The 16,032-nt window shown below is 35.4% G+C and overlaps 1 protein-coding gene across 1 annotated transcript; it reads right to left on the reverse strand.

Moving 5' to 3' along the window:
• Positions 1 to 881: 881 nt before the first annotated feature.
• Positions 882 to 14,788, reverse strand: LOC121263622 (protease Do-like 2, chloroplastic). Its single transcript, XM_041166615.1, has 21 exons — positions 14,451 to 14,788; positions 13,467 to 13,622; positions 13,300 to 13,350; positions 11,868 to 11,941; positions 11,597 to 11,660; positions 11,001 to 11,045; positions 10,013 to 10,120; positions 9,447 to 9,524; positions 9,283 to 9,349; positions 9,034 to 9,092; positions 7,579 to 7,678; positions 5,447 to 5,526; positions 5,194 to 5,250; positions 3,057 to 3,160; positions 2,802 to 2,889; positions 2,608 to 2,693; positions 2,473 to 2,497; positions 2,284 to 2,355; positions 1,685 to 1,735; positions 1,543 to 1,603; positions 882 to 1,416 (listed from the first exon to the last, which is right to left on the reverse strand). The coding sequence occupies exons 1-21, from the start codon at positions 14,664 to 14,666 to the stop codon at positions 1,361 to 1,363; spliced, it is 1,698 nt and encodes a 565-aa protein (XP_041022549.1). The 5' UTR covers positions 14,667 to 14,788; the 3' UTR covers positions 882 to 1,360.
• Positions 14,789 to 16,032: the final 1,244 nt, after the last annotated feature.

The raw sequence follows: 16,032 nt of genomic DNA on the forward strand, positions 1-16,032 counted from the left end.
TTGAGCAGTTTTAGTTGCATGATTTGCTAATAATTACAATGACTAGGACATATGAAAGTTACAATTCAGTCTTTACAAACAGGCAGAGAGGAAAAGAAAATGGAGCATTCCAACACTAGATATCGATTTGAGTGATTTGGATTTGGCTTCATGTCCTCATGTTCTGTTACTCTTAAGGGAATAAATATGGACAAAGATTAAAATGGCCTTATGTTTTCGCATATAGGATGAGTTGAGATAAACGTTGAAAATTGAATAAAATATTATTAGAATATAATTTTTTTTAATACTATTTTTGTTTTAGAATTTGAAAAAGTTAGATTATTTATTTTATTTTATGTAAAAATTTGATAAAATTATAATGATAAGATGATATAAATTGTGAAAACAAACGAGGCCGGCCTACTTCTTTGTTTCTTGCTGGAGCAACTACTTGTAGAGCATTGAGAACCACCCCACATCTCTTTTCTATGGGGTAGCTGTAAATGCTTTTGGCATGACGGTACCAACAATGTGAAATTTGATTTAAAGGCTGTTCCATTAGAAACTTGATTTAGATCTAATATATCAAACTGATGCATATGGATATATGCAGTTGAGTCGCTTTACCTGTCTGTAGTGATTTGTCCTTATTCCCATATCACGGGCAGCATGTGCTTTCTCACCCGTAAAGAAGTGCCGATTTATAAAATTAACCTGTGAAAACTAAATTTAATCATCTGACACTGAATATAAAAAACTCTTGGGACTTTACTATCTATATTATTAATTTTGATGATTTATCTCATTCTTTAAGTTCCACCTATTAGATTTTAACGAAAATGATAAATTATAATTACGTTTTAAATTGGATGGTTTTAAGCAGCATATGATTTCTTTCTAATTAATTACTTTAAGTAGATGCAACTTAAATTAGAATCGGCCTATGTTTTTTCCCTAATCTTTCTAAAGAAAGAATATATTATAATTACCTCCCATATCTTTGCCAGATTGTAAGAACATGTTTCTTTCTTGTGTTAAATGTGTTTTTTTTTTTTTTTTTTTTTGGTAAGGAAAAATTACATTTTTCACCAATGAACTATTGCAATTTTCTAATTTTTACCCTAAACTATCACAAGCATGACTGCTATGAGAAAATTGTGATCGACCTCTCGGCATAAGTTAATTATGTCCAGAGAAGACCATCTATGCCAATTTCCAAATTTGAAACCGGACTCGAACCAATTAAGTCCTGATCTATTGTTGCTTGGTTGTCTCCCCATAAATCTACATATGGCTTCAACAAATCAGAAGATCTTTCTGAGGGAATCCCATAATCTTTGAGAATGCAGGGCAAAGCAGCAGTTGCTGCTTTCCTCTCCTAAACAGCAATGTAATTGTCTTCAAACTCAAAAACTAGATCTTGGTCCTTGCATGCTGATTAAGGGCACAGGCATAAGAAAAATGGAAAAATGATTTATGCAAGCACAAGGGGTGCAAGTCAAGAGATGAGAGTAAAACAAGAAGAATGACAGGAAACAGGCATGGGATGTTAGCACTTACAATCAATAAGGTGTGCTAGGTGATGGATGTTATTTATTCGAGTTCCATTGAATTTCAAAACCTGCAATTTTCTTCATCTGAGAATATATTGGAAAGTGGCAGTTCATGTCAAAGTTATAAGAGGTGATAATAGATAACTTACTTGCTGACTGCTCATATCCTCGTATCCAATGTTTGCTCCGTTTGCTAAGACCTATGTAAGTAAAAGAAGATAAGCAAAGTGCAACTGTACTACAGACCCAAGTCAACAAGTTTTCTATCTGCCAAGCATGGTAATGTAAGCTTGTAATCAAATGTGTATCAAGAGGCTAAAAGTATTTGGGTAAACTCAGTTTGGACATAGAGGCTCTTGGCTTGTCCACCTTGGGTTGGAGTGAAATCTCAACATTCACTCACCCTTGGGTTTAACCCCCCACAAACACACCCCCCCCCCCCCCCCCCCCCCCCCCCCAAAAAAAAAAAAAAGAAAAAAGAAAAAATCGATCATGGGTGGGGAAGGTATAATACTGAAAAAATGGCGGTTCAATGCAATGGACTATGATCATTCTCTAACAACATAAAGAAATAATTGCCAAGAAGAAAAGAAATAATCAGAATTTAGAACCTCTGCCAGTTCCTAAAGCAAATAAAAGGAAGCAGAGTCAATAGCATTCAGTAATTCGTGTATGACAGGATTAATTTTCTTGACTAGCCTCGTTATTTGAACAACGCCATTGATGTAAAAGGCAGCTTGCAGCTAACCTGTGATAAGATCACAATCCGTTCCCCTTTGAACCTTGCTAAGGAATAACTTGCCTTTGCCAGTAGTTTCAACTAACACAGGAAAGACCAAACAATCAAACTCCAAAACAAAAACCATTCATTTTGGTAAAATATATCTGTTTCAAGTACAATGGTAGTGAAAGGTGTCCTTTACAATTCACAACTCACCCCTATTGAATCTTCACACTCCTCACTGTCAAAAAATAAATACCCCCCTCCCCAAAAGGGATTCGTTAGTAATTAAATTAATATACGCAAAAAGGATTTGTGTAACTTGAAAAAAACAAAGAAAGAAAAACATACTCAATCAGTGGTTCCGAAAGTGTGGTAAACACAAAACCAGCAATTATTATATACGAAGGTTGATCTCCATCAACATGATAAGGAACCTTTATGTGAGAGCACAATTAATCAAAATTAATACATCAGGACATGAAAATTGTGTGACCTAAATGCATTTTATGATTAAATATAGTATCAACGTTGTAACGGTATACCAAATGCACTCGTGGGTTCAAAACTACATTAACTCCCATCAACTTTCCTGCTCTAATTATTCCAAGTTCTGCTACATCACCAGCAAATCTGTACACGAGGATCATCATTGACAAACATCATCATGATTATGGAATCATAGGAAAAATAAGAAACTGCAACAAAGAATCATTATGGATTCCCAGGCTATGAGACTGAAAAAAAAGAACTGCAGGGCTGAGTTAAATAATTCCATGAGAGAGAATTAGGGCCTTTACTTCTGGCTGACAAGGTAACGAAATGCAATGCGCTCACTTGATCGAAATGGCACTGTCCCTTCACATCCTATACGAATATCATCAAAGCTCACAATGACATCCCCCTGGAAAAGTGCAACTACATATAAAATTCCAAACATATAATGTATTGACATTGTTTGATACAAAATTGTCAAAATAAAAAGGTTCCCAACTCTAGTAAATTTGCCTTTTTTCTTATCAAGGGGAAAGGTTGAAGATTCAAGGAGTGTGAAAACACTGTCAAAAAATAAATACCATCTTCACACTCCTCGCTGTCAAAACTTTGAACATTTACAACAATGTTCAATTGGATCACATATGTGAAAAAAACAAATATTAAGCATTGTGTTTCGATTGCATGATTATCAGTGTTAGTGAATGGCACTCCTATGGGCTTCTTTAATAGTTCCCGTGGAATGAGACAAGGGGATATGTTAACTCCCTTCCTTTTTGTCATAGTTATAGATGTACTCAGTCAAATGTTGGGGGTTGGGGGTTGCAGTTGATGGTGGTTTTTTGGCAGGTTTCTCAGTGGGTGGGTATTATAATGGATTTGATTAATGTTTCTCACCTTTCGTTTGCAGATGATATGTATCCTTTTTGTGATGTGAATCCAGGTCATGTGCAAACATTGAGAGCACTCTTGCTTTGTTTTGAGGCTGTGTTTGGCCTTACTGTGAATCTTGGAAAATCTAAGATGGTTCCGGTGGGCTCAGTGCGAAATATTAGAAGTTTGGAAAACATTCTGGGGTGCTAGGTATTATCACTGCCAATAAGATATCTTGGGCTCCCTTTGGGGGATTTAAGGCAAGAGAAGTTTGGGATGGGTTGCTAGAGAAGGTAGAGTGAAGGCTGGTGGGATGGAAGAAGTTGTTCTTGTCAAAAGGGGGTAGAATCACCTTAATCAAAAGCACTCTTCTAATCTCCTACATATTTTCTCTCGTTATTTCCTCTACCAGTTGACGTGGCTAACCGGATTATAAAGATGTTTCGAGACTTCTTGAGGGTAAGTATCAAGGAGGAAGCGACGTTCCATTTGGTTAGTTGGGATAAGATTTGCACTCCACTGTCATGTGGAGGGTTGGGGGTTCGGAAGTTGAGGACCTTCAATAAAGCTCTTCTAGGGAAGTGGTTATGGAGGTATCATCAGGAAAGTGAGTCTTTGTGGGGGCTGTGATTGATTCCAAATATGGGAGTGCTTGGGTGGTGCTCTAATGAGGTTAGAGGTACATATGGTGTGGGGCCGTGGAAAAATATTAGGAGTTGGGATGAATTTGCCAAACATGTTAGTTTTGCGGTTGGTGATGGTTCTAGGATTAGTTTTTAGCATGATTCTTGGTGCGGTGGTAGGGCCCTTAGGTTGCATTTCCAGGTCTTTTTTGTATCACTCGGAATCAGGATGCTTCAGTGGCTGATGTTTGGACTGCTCAAAGGTTGCTTTCTTTGGCTGGACAGCTTCTCTTGAGAAAATTCTGACCTTGGATAATCTTAGGAAGCGTTGATTAATTGTTATGGATTGGTGCTACATGTGTAAACAATGTGGCGAATTGGTGGATCATTTGTTACTTCATTGTGAGATGGCAAGGACATTATGGTATGAGGTTTTTAGTGGGATTGGAGTGGTATGGGTGATGCCTAGGAGGGTAGTAGATCTTTTTGCTTGTTGGAGAGGTCTCAGGGGTAACTCTCAAATTGCGGCTGTTCCGAACACAATCCCTTTATGTTTTGCATGGTGTATCTAGTTCTTGACCTGTAACTAGGTTTCTGCATTTGTATACTTCCTATGTACTTGGGTTGTGCCCATTTACTTGTTTTAATAAAATGTTCTTACCTATAAAAAAAACAAGGATAACGCACATAGGAGCCATTAATGGGGATAAGATGGATTATAAAGCCCAAGATGAACCAAACTTAAAAGAACTTGAGTAGTCATTTCCCCCTTCTGCTAAAACAGTTCTCAAATCATCCATAAAAATAAGATGAATAGTATCAAAGATCTCATTGTACATATTAAGAAGCCCACTGATCTAAAGGATCCCACTTCAGTGATTGTTTCAGATTGTGAAAGTGAAACTCAAGTGCATCAAGTTCTGCAAGCTACAAATGGAAACCATACCTCCTTCAAGACATTATTTGCATCAGAAATGGGTTCAACTCTCCGTACCAGTACCCCCTACAAAAGCAGAGTATTATGAGGAATCTGAGAAACCTAAACTAATAAGCAGATATTGGGCTAACTACATGCAGATAAGGATAAAATATTGTGTTCGCGGTATCCATAGCAGTTGATATGTCTGCAAACATTTATAGATCCTTATATCACTCCAACTGATTCAAAACAACCTTCTAAACAACGTAAAGAAGCATACCTCATTAGACTGTACTTTTAAGCACGCACGTAGGGCTGGATTCTCTAACTTTTGCCAAAATATGCCAAGGCTAGGAAAACCCGGAAGATATTATATTTATTCGGTCGGCATATTTATGTCAAATGATATGAGTGGGCTAAATCACTTGATCTAAGTAATAATAACAACAACTAAGTGCTGATATTTTTATATAATATGATAGGGAGTAAAAGTAATAGGAAATCAAAATAGTGACAGTAAGCATTACATGTGGCTCATAGCTTTTTAGAGGCATTCATGCTACTAAGATCTATTACCTCCATAACTCTTTTTATTGGCCATTACTTCATAATCCAGCTACATTTATCTTTGCATCTAACTCAATCAAGAGTTTGTGTGGGTAATCACAAGCAAGCACAAAAATCCACAGACGTATAGGTCAGCTTATATCCTCTCAGACAAAAGCTTATATGAAAAAAACATCTTTACCAGAAAGAGACAAAGGAAAGAAAAAATAAAGCAAACAAAAAACAGACAACTATAGAGAAGAACAATCTAAACTTGACCCACTGAAGAAAGCAGTAGAAGAAGAGAAGCCACTGAAGAGATTAATGGCTGGTTTGGGAGGAGGGAATGGAGTGGAACAAAGAGTTTTTTAGAATACTCTATTCTTTCCTTCGTTTTTAAGTTAATTAGCAATGAGTGGAAAAGGCATTCCCTCATTCAAAAGTTTAATTAAGAAGGAATGGAATGGGAGAAGGGTATATCCATTCCCTCCATTTTCCTCATAATCTCACTTTTTATTTCCTCAGAAATTGGGAGGAATGCCCCATGGGAGGGAATGGAATAAGAGAAAATGGAAATTGACCAAAGCCCCTATAATACCCCTTCTATTTTGTTAAAATATTAAATTATCCCTCTCTGTTATTTTCACCCATAGATTCTCTTTCATTTTTTCTCCTCGTTCTTTGTCTCTCTATCTATCCCTTTTATTAACTTCTTCATTTGGATGGATGACAAGTAAAGAATATAATCGAAATGGATCCATAGTAACTTTTATTAAGTGCAAAATTGTTACACATTGATATAACCATAAAGTGAAAATTACCTATCAAAAAAATTATGAGTGAAACTTACATTTGAAAGTCCATCCCTATAATTATCAATGAAAATGATATTTGAAAATTCATCTCAATAAAGTACAATTTATAAAAAATTGAAAAATAAATTTGAGAAAAGACCATAATGGTGATGTTGTTAGGAAATGTTCATCTCCATTTAGTTTTATAATACTTTTAAACAAGCTTATTTACTTAAATTCCTTTTCCATTCCCTTCTTTTAAAAACATCCGGACAAGATAGATTCTATTCATTCCATTTCACTATATTCCATTCATATTCTTTCAATTTTTTTATGTTCCATTCCTTTCTAAACCCCCAAACAAAGCCTAAAGAAAGAGGAGTAGTAGAAGAAGCAATGGAAGCGTGAGAGAGGACGAAGAAGAAGCTGAGAGAGAGAGAGAGAGAGAGAGAGAGAGAGAGAGAGAGAGAGAGAGAGGCCGAGCAGATAGAAGAAAGGGAAAAAGAGAATAGGGGAGGGAGAGAGAAATAATTTCTCAATATTTTCATACCATATCAATTGGGATAAAAAAGATGCTTAGATAGACTAAGAAATGTCCTACTACATCAAGGACTCTTATTTAAACTAAATTCCAAGGAGAGAATCTCAGATAAAACTCCTAATCTTAACTTGAATCTGACTGAACCATCCTAATTGGACTCTACCTAGTCAAAATAAAAACTCTACATAAAAGATAAAATCAAATATTAATACCTCAAAAAACTAAAAATCCAACTTTTTTTTTCCATTTATCCCACATCACATTTAGTTCTTGAGTCTTTACTTTCTAGAATTTCTTTTTAAGGCACATGATCTAAACGTGAGTTTAATGGTTGGGACTGGAAACAAATTTAAGGACATGATCTCATATATGTAAATTGGAACTTTCTATACAACACATTGATGAATCACACAGGACCTAAACCAACTACATTTCTTATTGAAATCCAACATGACTACAAATAAATAGATCTTGAAGAAGAAAGAACCCCAAAAAACCTCCATATAAAGATGATCAAGAGGAGTTTCTCACCAGTATATTTACCATTCCTTTCATAGTCCTTAAGAAAATGAGAAACAACTGTAGTTGGAATCACATATCCAATATTCTCAGCTGCTTCAGATCTGTAAACCTGAAGGAAGAGTCTCATAAAAGCATAATAGATCAAGATCGGTCAACTAAGAAAGTTATGTCACATAGCAAGTGCAATTTGTTCAAGTGGAAAATATTACATCTAAATAAAGGTAATATATTCGAATAATTTATGACCAACTAAACACTAATACAATGTCATAACTGAGTACCTAGGGTTTGAGTTTTAGAAGTTGGGGTGTTTCTAATTTTCTGGTTTATTTATAATTTATAATTTTTTAGTTATAGCCACTCTTTGACTGACTTAAGGTGTTAATTGATAAATTAAATACTGATCTGTCATATATATGGAAAGTAGAAATCTTTTTCTGAATGGAATGGAAAATGCAAGGGTTAAACCAAGGAAACCAGATATGATTTCATTTAGGAAGATAGTATAGAAAGAATTTAATATTAGTAAGGACTACGAATGTTTTTCTTCCTAGGTTGCGAAGAGAGTGTTGATAGTTTCCAATTTTAAGAAGAAAGGTAAGTAGATATGATCATATCCTCATTTCTTCAAAAATATCAATTCATTTTTATTATTATTTTTTTTAATGAAAATCACTTAAATTATTATGATATAACATAGCCTTCCTTCATGCATCCAATACCATGTAAAAAAACTTAAATGCAATTGATTTTATGTGCAATTGATTTTAAATGCAATACCATGAAAATGGCATAAATATTTATGGTACGTGATGAAAAGGAAAGGAAAGGAAAAGGAAGTGACTACGAGTGCATGAAAAGGTTTGAAAAGGTTTTGAAATGTTTTCTTGGCCTTATGATTGATGAGCGATGATACCAGAGCTAGAGGGGCAGGGCCAGATGCGGTTCCACCTGAGGCCAAAGAATGGAACTAGGATCCTTGTGATCACCAACCCTTGCACACAAGGCACAAATGTGTGTTGGCCACCTAAGAGATTAAAGAAAATGGGTTTATGATATGTTTATAAATGCTTAAATGTATTTAAAAGTATTTTCAATGCTAAAACCAGATTAAAAATCCTTATACTAAGTATTCAACTCAATTTTGTTTTTATGTTTTCAAATATCCCTAGTGATGATGATGATGAGTTCGCAAACCAAAACCAGAACTTAGCCAAGCTTTAGCAAGTGTTCAACACAGTTTTTAGGCTATATTAATGATTTCATGACTTCCCTAAGGATTTTGTTTAGTTTTATTTGTTTGATACATTAATTTTATGATTGGTAAGATTTTAAAGTATGTTTGTGGTTTTATTATTTATGGGTTTCTTATACCTGGGCTACTTAATGTATGATGCAGCATTCTTGACCCTATCAGAAAGGGGTGTTACATACAATAACTTCAATGATCCCCCATAGATTTACCTGAAATGCCACTCCAATGCACTCCCCTTGTTCATTGAATGCAGGGCCGCCACTATTACCTACAATCTAGCAAGTATAATGAGTTGCTATCACAAAGAAATTATGCTTGTACCTACCAAATAGAAAATTACTACAGGAAAAAGGGTTCTTGTAATTTTGAGCAGTTGAACACAAATGCTTCCAAAAAGAAAATTGCATCAATTGGAGAAGTTCAACTTGAAGGGCTTTTTTTTTTTTCTAAATACCAACCAGGATTTATCGCCGCATCAATTTGAATTCCCAACAAATCAGATGACCCCTGAGCATATGATGTAACCTGATGATAGAGTTTGGTAAGAAATTTGGTACTCTCTATTTGTTGATGGCAATTTGGGATAGACATAACCAAGGGCATCAAAATGACTAGAAGAAACCTCTATACGTGATACAACTCCTTTTGTCACAGATATGGTGTCCCCTCCGAGGGGGTATCCTACAACAGTTACTGCATCCTGTCAATTGAGAAAGCATCACAAAGAACAACTTAAGATTTGCTTAGAAGAGATGTTGGCATCACACACAGAGAACTATCAGATCAAATGGTACAGAAACTGACTCTGACGAATAACCAGAATAAGAAAAATGGAACTGTATTCAACCCCCTAACGTGGATGTCAAGTTTGGATTAGGTGGACAGATATACCTATAATACATGCAACATATAAATTTCTGAGTTCAGAGTCACGAAGTATATGTTTATTTTTAAAATTTTAATCATGCAGTAAACACGGTTGTTTGGTCAATTGTTTACAGGAATCATTTTTCAATTAAGGTGAAAAACTCAACCCAGGGTGTGTCAATTGTTGAAAGCTTTTTAATTGAGAAAATCTTAATTGCTTAGCTATGAGTATACACTTCTTCCAGGTCATCTATCACACCGGAAGAAATAAAGAAAAGTACAAATGACAACATGCCTCTAATGAAATGGGGTAATTTATACCTGAAGACATGGCAAGCGCCCAAAATTGAGTGATTCTGCTCCTTCCCAAAACTCCTTGCTTTCTATTGAAAGCAAAGCTATATCACAATCAACGCCCCTGGCTAGAACCTATCCATAATGTTACCACAAAGAAAATAAACTAAACTGTAGCATCTTATCAAAGTTGCATAAGCTTATACCATCTTAAACAGACAACTTTGTGGGCATAGTGAGTAAAATTAACAGTTATGCAGTTAAAAGTATCTTACAATGATTTCTTATGTGACTTCTACTCCACAGCATCAAAATCTGCTAACAGGTAGCTCAGCTATAAACAAATACCTCATGTCATTAAAGACAATGTTCACTAGGGATCTTTCTATCCCATCTCAACAGTTGCTTACTTTTAGCATTCAACTTTCACATTTTCTTTTGAAAAGTAATCTTAATATGAGTGCTCTTGATTTTACACCGTTTCCTTTAAATCAACCATAGAATTTTAAGAACCAAAATCCTTTTGAAAAAATTGTAGCAGAGCAACCTTTACAACCAAACCACTGATACTTGCATCCATGGAATCAACTCAATTAAATTAATACAACTACAGGATTCTTAACCGCACAAGATATGCTATGTAATTAGGAAAAATTACATTTTACACCTTAAATAACTGCTTCTTTTGCATTATGACCACCAAACTATCAAAGTCATCGCAATACCCCCAAACTAACATTCCTTTTTACTCCGACATAACGATTGCGCTACATCACCTCTTTTTTGTCGCTCATAATATTCAGTTCCTAAAAAGAAGGAAAATTGCAATTTATTCTTCAAATATGGAGATTAATTCAATTTTGATAGTTTGGTGGTCATATTGCAAAAGAAGCGATAGTTTGAGGGGGTAAAATATGACTTTCCCATGTACACATAATCAAGAAACATCACAAGTGTCATGATTTTTCAAGAGTATACTAAAAAGGCATTGTGGTAATTTATGTAGGAGCAATACCTTAGCCACATATTTTGTATCATCTCCTCTTTTCTTAACTTTGACCTGAAATCATTGAAATGACAAATACAGATAATTGTTCAAAACGTACTCAGAAGATAACATATATATATCTGATGAAAATGAACACTAACTCTAGATATGTTACATTCAAGAGAACTGGGTTTGTGAATCCCTCTCCCCGTTCCTGAATGAAAATATTTCATTGAAATTATCTAGGCGACACTGAGGAAGTTGGGGCTCCATACACAAGTTGTTGCATCCATTGTTTTAATGTACATTTTGAGAATTTTAGACCAAGTGATTTATATACAACTGGTTTCATGGTTATCAGTTTAGACATCAAACCCCTAGGGGTTGGCTCAAGTGGTAAAGGCCTTGGTCTTGGTGGTATGCTCCCTCCAGGTCTAAGGTTCGAATCCTCCAAACAATTTTTATGGGCCATCGGACTGAGGGAACTTCTCCTTGAATTACCAAAAGTGCACTTGTAAGAAACTCCTTACCAAAGGCCTGTGCATCCCCGAGATTAGTCGAGACTTTGTTCTCGGACATTCGATACCAATAAAAAAAATAGTGTTTTGACATCTTAGTATTACCTGTGTATCATGTTCAACACAATGTGCATTTGTCAAAAGTTTCCCATCCCCAATTATAAAAGCACTGCATAAAAGACAAAGAAACAGAGAATAATTTCTAAAAAAATGTTATATGAATTAATAAGCAATAGTCGTTAATTAGAGGTACAATGGATGAACTACAATACTTGAATAAAATTAAGTAATAAGCTTCAACTCATTAAAACTTTTTTAAATGAAAGTGCTTTCCACATTCTTCAAGAACAATTGATCGCTAAATTACAAAACTTGCCTTCCAGTGCTTGTATATTGTCTTTGCTTTTGCCAAGGCAGGGAATAATCTGGGGTAGTATGGGTGCAATAAACCTAGCCAACAATTAGAACATCTGATTAATATAGAAGGAAAACCACAAAGCATGGAACGATACTGAAACCTGACATAATGATTGATGAACTTACATTGATAATAAATTGAGTGCAAAGCAAAAACAATAGTGTCTACATGGAGAGGGTTTCTGACATCCATTAATGGTGACTTGAATAATTACAACCTTAACTGCAATGCCCCATGTTTATGGAAGGGTGGTGATGAGAGCTTGGTGAATGAGATCCCACATTATTTGGGAGAAAAATTCTTGACCTTTATAATGACTTGATTAGTCATTTTAGAATATAAATTCAGATGTGACTTGAATTTTCTTTGGGTCATTACAAATGATATTAGAGTTACTACCAACCAAAAAAAGCGGGACTCGAACTATATGAAGTCTTGAGTAGTGCCACAATAGAATGGCCTGATGATGAAGTTGGGGATTTGAATGGTGGAGATTGTAACACAACACACTCGTGGGAGAAGGATGAATGAGATAGTTTTGGACCTCTACAGTAATTCCAAGAAGCTTCAATTGTAACATTAACTAGTCCTTTTAAAAAATGAAAGCCTAAATATAGCTTAGGCTTTCCTTAGATGGTTATAGTAGTCCTTCAACCCCTATTGCAAAGGATATGCAAGTGGTTATATATGAGGGACAATTCTAAAGCACAATCAACTCCACTAGAAAATAGCAAAGGTCAAATCCTGAGGACATGTGATACCCCATTCTGATAAGTGAGGGTAGGTGGTGTATGGGATCTCACATTGCTTGGGAAGGATAAATTCTTGCTCTTTATAATGTTCCAATGGGGCTCCATTTATATCATTGACTAGTCCTTTTGGAGTATAAATCATGTAGTTTAGGCCTTCCATTGGGACGTTACAGGACATCATAGAACTTTTTAAATCACAATGAGCATTGCACTATGTGTGCTGTACGGCTCCTAAGACCCCAAAAAAAGTGTTGATAACTTGATTGATTATCTTGTATAGGATAGTGTAGACAAAATGTGGTTATACTACAGAATTCATTGTACTTATCATATGTTATTTGGGCTATGCGTTCTGCACTTTTTAATAAAATCTTCCAATATTTATAAAAAAATAAAATGAACTTATCATAAGTCAAGGGACACCAGATCAGGTTATTATGATGCAAGATATAAACTAAAGTCCAAACTGACTGAAGCATCCACGTGAAATTTGCATCAAAGCTTACATGTCATGAAGAAGGAAGTTAGGACCACACATGTGGACCACCATACATGAGACATTTAAGAAAGGCATGATTTCCTGTTCTACTAACACTTGGCAGAGTTCGTGAGTTCAAAACAACAATAAAAAGTTATACCTTCACAACTGCATTAAGAAAAGCTGAATTTCGAAGATTCTCTGGTTCAACCTGAAATGTATGCAATCAGCTCGCATGACAAAACAATGAAAGGAGACAACCTAGGAATCTTGCAGCCAAGAAGTAACTATCAATTCCCAACAAGAACCAAATGCTAAAGATTGTACCTGCTGCCTTGTATCAAAATGGATGTCCTTGTTTTTTCTTTGCATGCCAAATGATTTAACAGATGTTGATTGAGCACGCCCAATATCCTCTCTTCCACCATTTCCATCAGCATATGAGTTAGGCCTGCCATCCTTTGATCTTCCAGGAATATTCTTCTGGGGAACAGCTTCTTTCAGCATGAATAGTAATCCAACAGTGAAAGCAGAAAAAGAAGGGCTTCCAACTAATACACAAAAATGTAGATCATGACAGAGAAATTATTCTCTCCCACTTTTCCTTTGTACACTTGCTTGCCAAAAGGCAAGGAGGCAACTAAGGTCCTCAAGGTTCAAATAAATGTTTCCAACCAAACTTGGATTCTGACCACTTGAATCCATATTTGAACTTAAACTCTATTTTGATATCGTCCTAGTATTCTCTTTGTCCTGTACTTGTTTTCTTCTAACTAAAGGTTAGGAATGCCACAAACATGCCATCGTCAATGGATTAGTATTTCTAACTTCAATTACCACTAACATCATATTACAAATATATATTTTAAGTAACAAGTATTTCTCTCTAGTTGTGTCGATATATGAATTTATATAAACACCCAACTAACCACATATCTACACTCTAATGAACCTGATACGTGCCCTTTACACTTATAAAATCTTCCCAAGCATCACTAAATACAATGTGATAATAGTGAAAATGTTGGCATGTCATACAAGCCTATATACTCAGTGGATGAACCAGAATTTATACTCTCAAACATACACATAATTCACGCATCAATTTAAGCATGCCAAGACAATTTTTTACTACGTCGACAGTTTTATAAAATCTCATCACGAATTTACTTCAAATTGTCTCATTATACAAGGTCCATATGCAGCTACAAGCACTGATGTCAAAGAAAACTGAACAACTGAAATGAATATACATAGGGGTGTGTACATTGGATCGGAGAGAGAGAAAGGGGAGAGAGAGTTAACATTAACCTCTTCGCTGGGTTTACTGGAGGACGATGAGGAGGAGCAGGAGGAGGAGCCTCTTTGAGGATTTGAAGGTCTGCTCGTGTGATTGGAGGCTTTGGGAGTGATATAGCCATTGGATATCTGCAAAGTGGCGGAGCGGGGTTGGGAGGTAAGAGAGGAACGGAATATAAGGGAAGAAGTGAACAAGGAGAGGCCGCAGCTCGTGACTGCAACCGCCATTCGTACTTCGTATCACAATAAGCTTTGGGTTGGAGTTGCAGTTTTGAGTTTTTGAGCTGACCTTTTCCCTCTTATCCTCTCTCTCTCTCTCTCTCTCTCTCTCTCTCTCTCTCTGCGCTTCGAGAAATTGGATTGGATTAGGTCCATTGTTTTAAGCCTTTAGGGCCAATTAATTGGGTTTTATACGTATTTTCACGTAGAGCCCATTTGTTTTGTTTTCTAGCACCATTCATCCGAATCTAGATCCGTATATGTGGAGAATACGGATTCAGATTCGGATGCGAATATCCGCATTCGACTGTAGAGTCAAATCAGAATATGCATTTATTTTTCTGTATTAGAGTATTGGTAATGGCCTTGCCAAATCTAAAATTTAGCTAGAGTGTTATCTTTTGGCCATAACATAGATTTCTAGCTAAATTAATCTACATTAGATTAGCTATCTTAAATTTTAAATAATAATAAAATATTATTAATTTTAATAATATTAATTTTTTTAATATTTTACAAATATATTTCATATATTAATTAATAACTTTATTAAAAAATAAAAATTTTATTTTTCAACTATTTTTTCCCTCAACCTAATTATTCAATAAATATATTTTACCAACCATTCACCCAACAATCATACTTCATCATCATATTCTTCTATAAAATATCTCAATTTTTACTATACTTTTGATAGCAACTAATAACCCAGAAATAGCACTAACATCCAGGCTTGAACTTTTAGCTAAAGCATTCTTGAGTTGAGCAAGTGTATATAATTTCCACACTAGGGTAATAGAAGAACTGGGACAATTCATCCAGTTCATAACATCCAGTTTATTTATTTTTTTATTTCAAGTCCATAACATCCAGTTCACAAATAGTCAAAACGGTCCACTAATTACCCCAAAACAGTCTACCAAAACAGTCCACTAATTACCAAAACATATTGCAATAGTGACCAAAACAGTCCATACCACAGTCCATTAATTTAGTTGCTACCCAGCCACGTGTTTATCCAGCCCACATGTGGCTAGCCAGCCACAAAAATTTCAAAAAAGTTCTTCACTGACAACATTAGACGTTAGACACTTCTATAAGGTGTCGAAATAGATGTAGATGTACCTCCGGAGTGGGACCTCCATTCGTAAAAAATTTTGAGTTGAATACGGTCGAAATATTGCTGCTGCATGGCATTCATGCCACTTAGATCTAGCATCATCATCTTTACCTCGAACTTCATATTCTTTAGTTCAAATGTTGTTGATTTTTCTATTTTTACCTTCAACACAGAATTCAACTATGTGGGTCTAGCACACTAGTTACAATTGAGTTATTAAGTTTTTGATTGGGAGAGGCCTAATTTGTAGTACTA

The sequence above is a fragment of the Juglans microcarpa x Juglans regia genome, chromosome 4S, assembly GCF_004785595.1.
Source record: "Juglans microcarpa x Juglans regia isolate MS1-56 chromosome 4S, Jm3101_v1.0, whole genome shotgun sequence".
NCBI lineage: Eukaryota > Viridiplantae > Streptophyta > Magnoliopsida > Fagales > Juglandaceae > Juglans > Juglans microcarpa x Juglans regia.

Coding starts and splice junctions, on each gene's coding strand:
- LOC121263622 (XM_041166615.1), bottom strand. CDS start 14,666: ATGGCGGTTGCAGTCACGAGCTGCGGCCTCTCCTTGTTCACTTCTTCC. Junction 11,046..11,596: donor GTGTTGAACATGATACACAG/GTAATACTAAGA, acceptor CAATGATTTCAG/GTCAAAGTTAAGAAAAGAGG. Junction 1,736..2,283: donor GGATTGTGATCTTATCACAG/GTTAGCTGCAAG, acceptor TTACTTACATAG/GTCTTAGCAAACGGAGCAAA.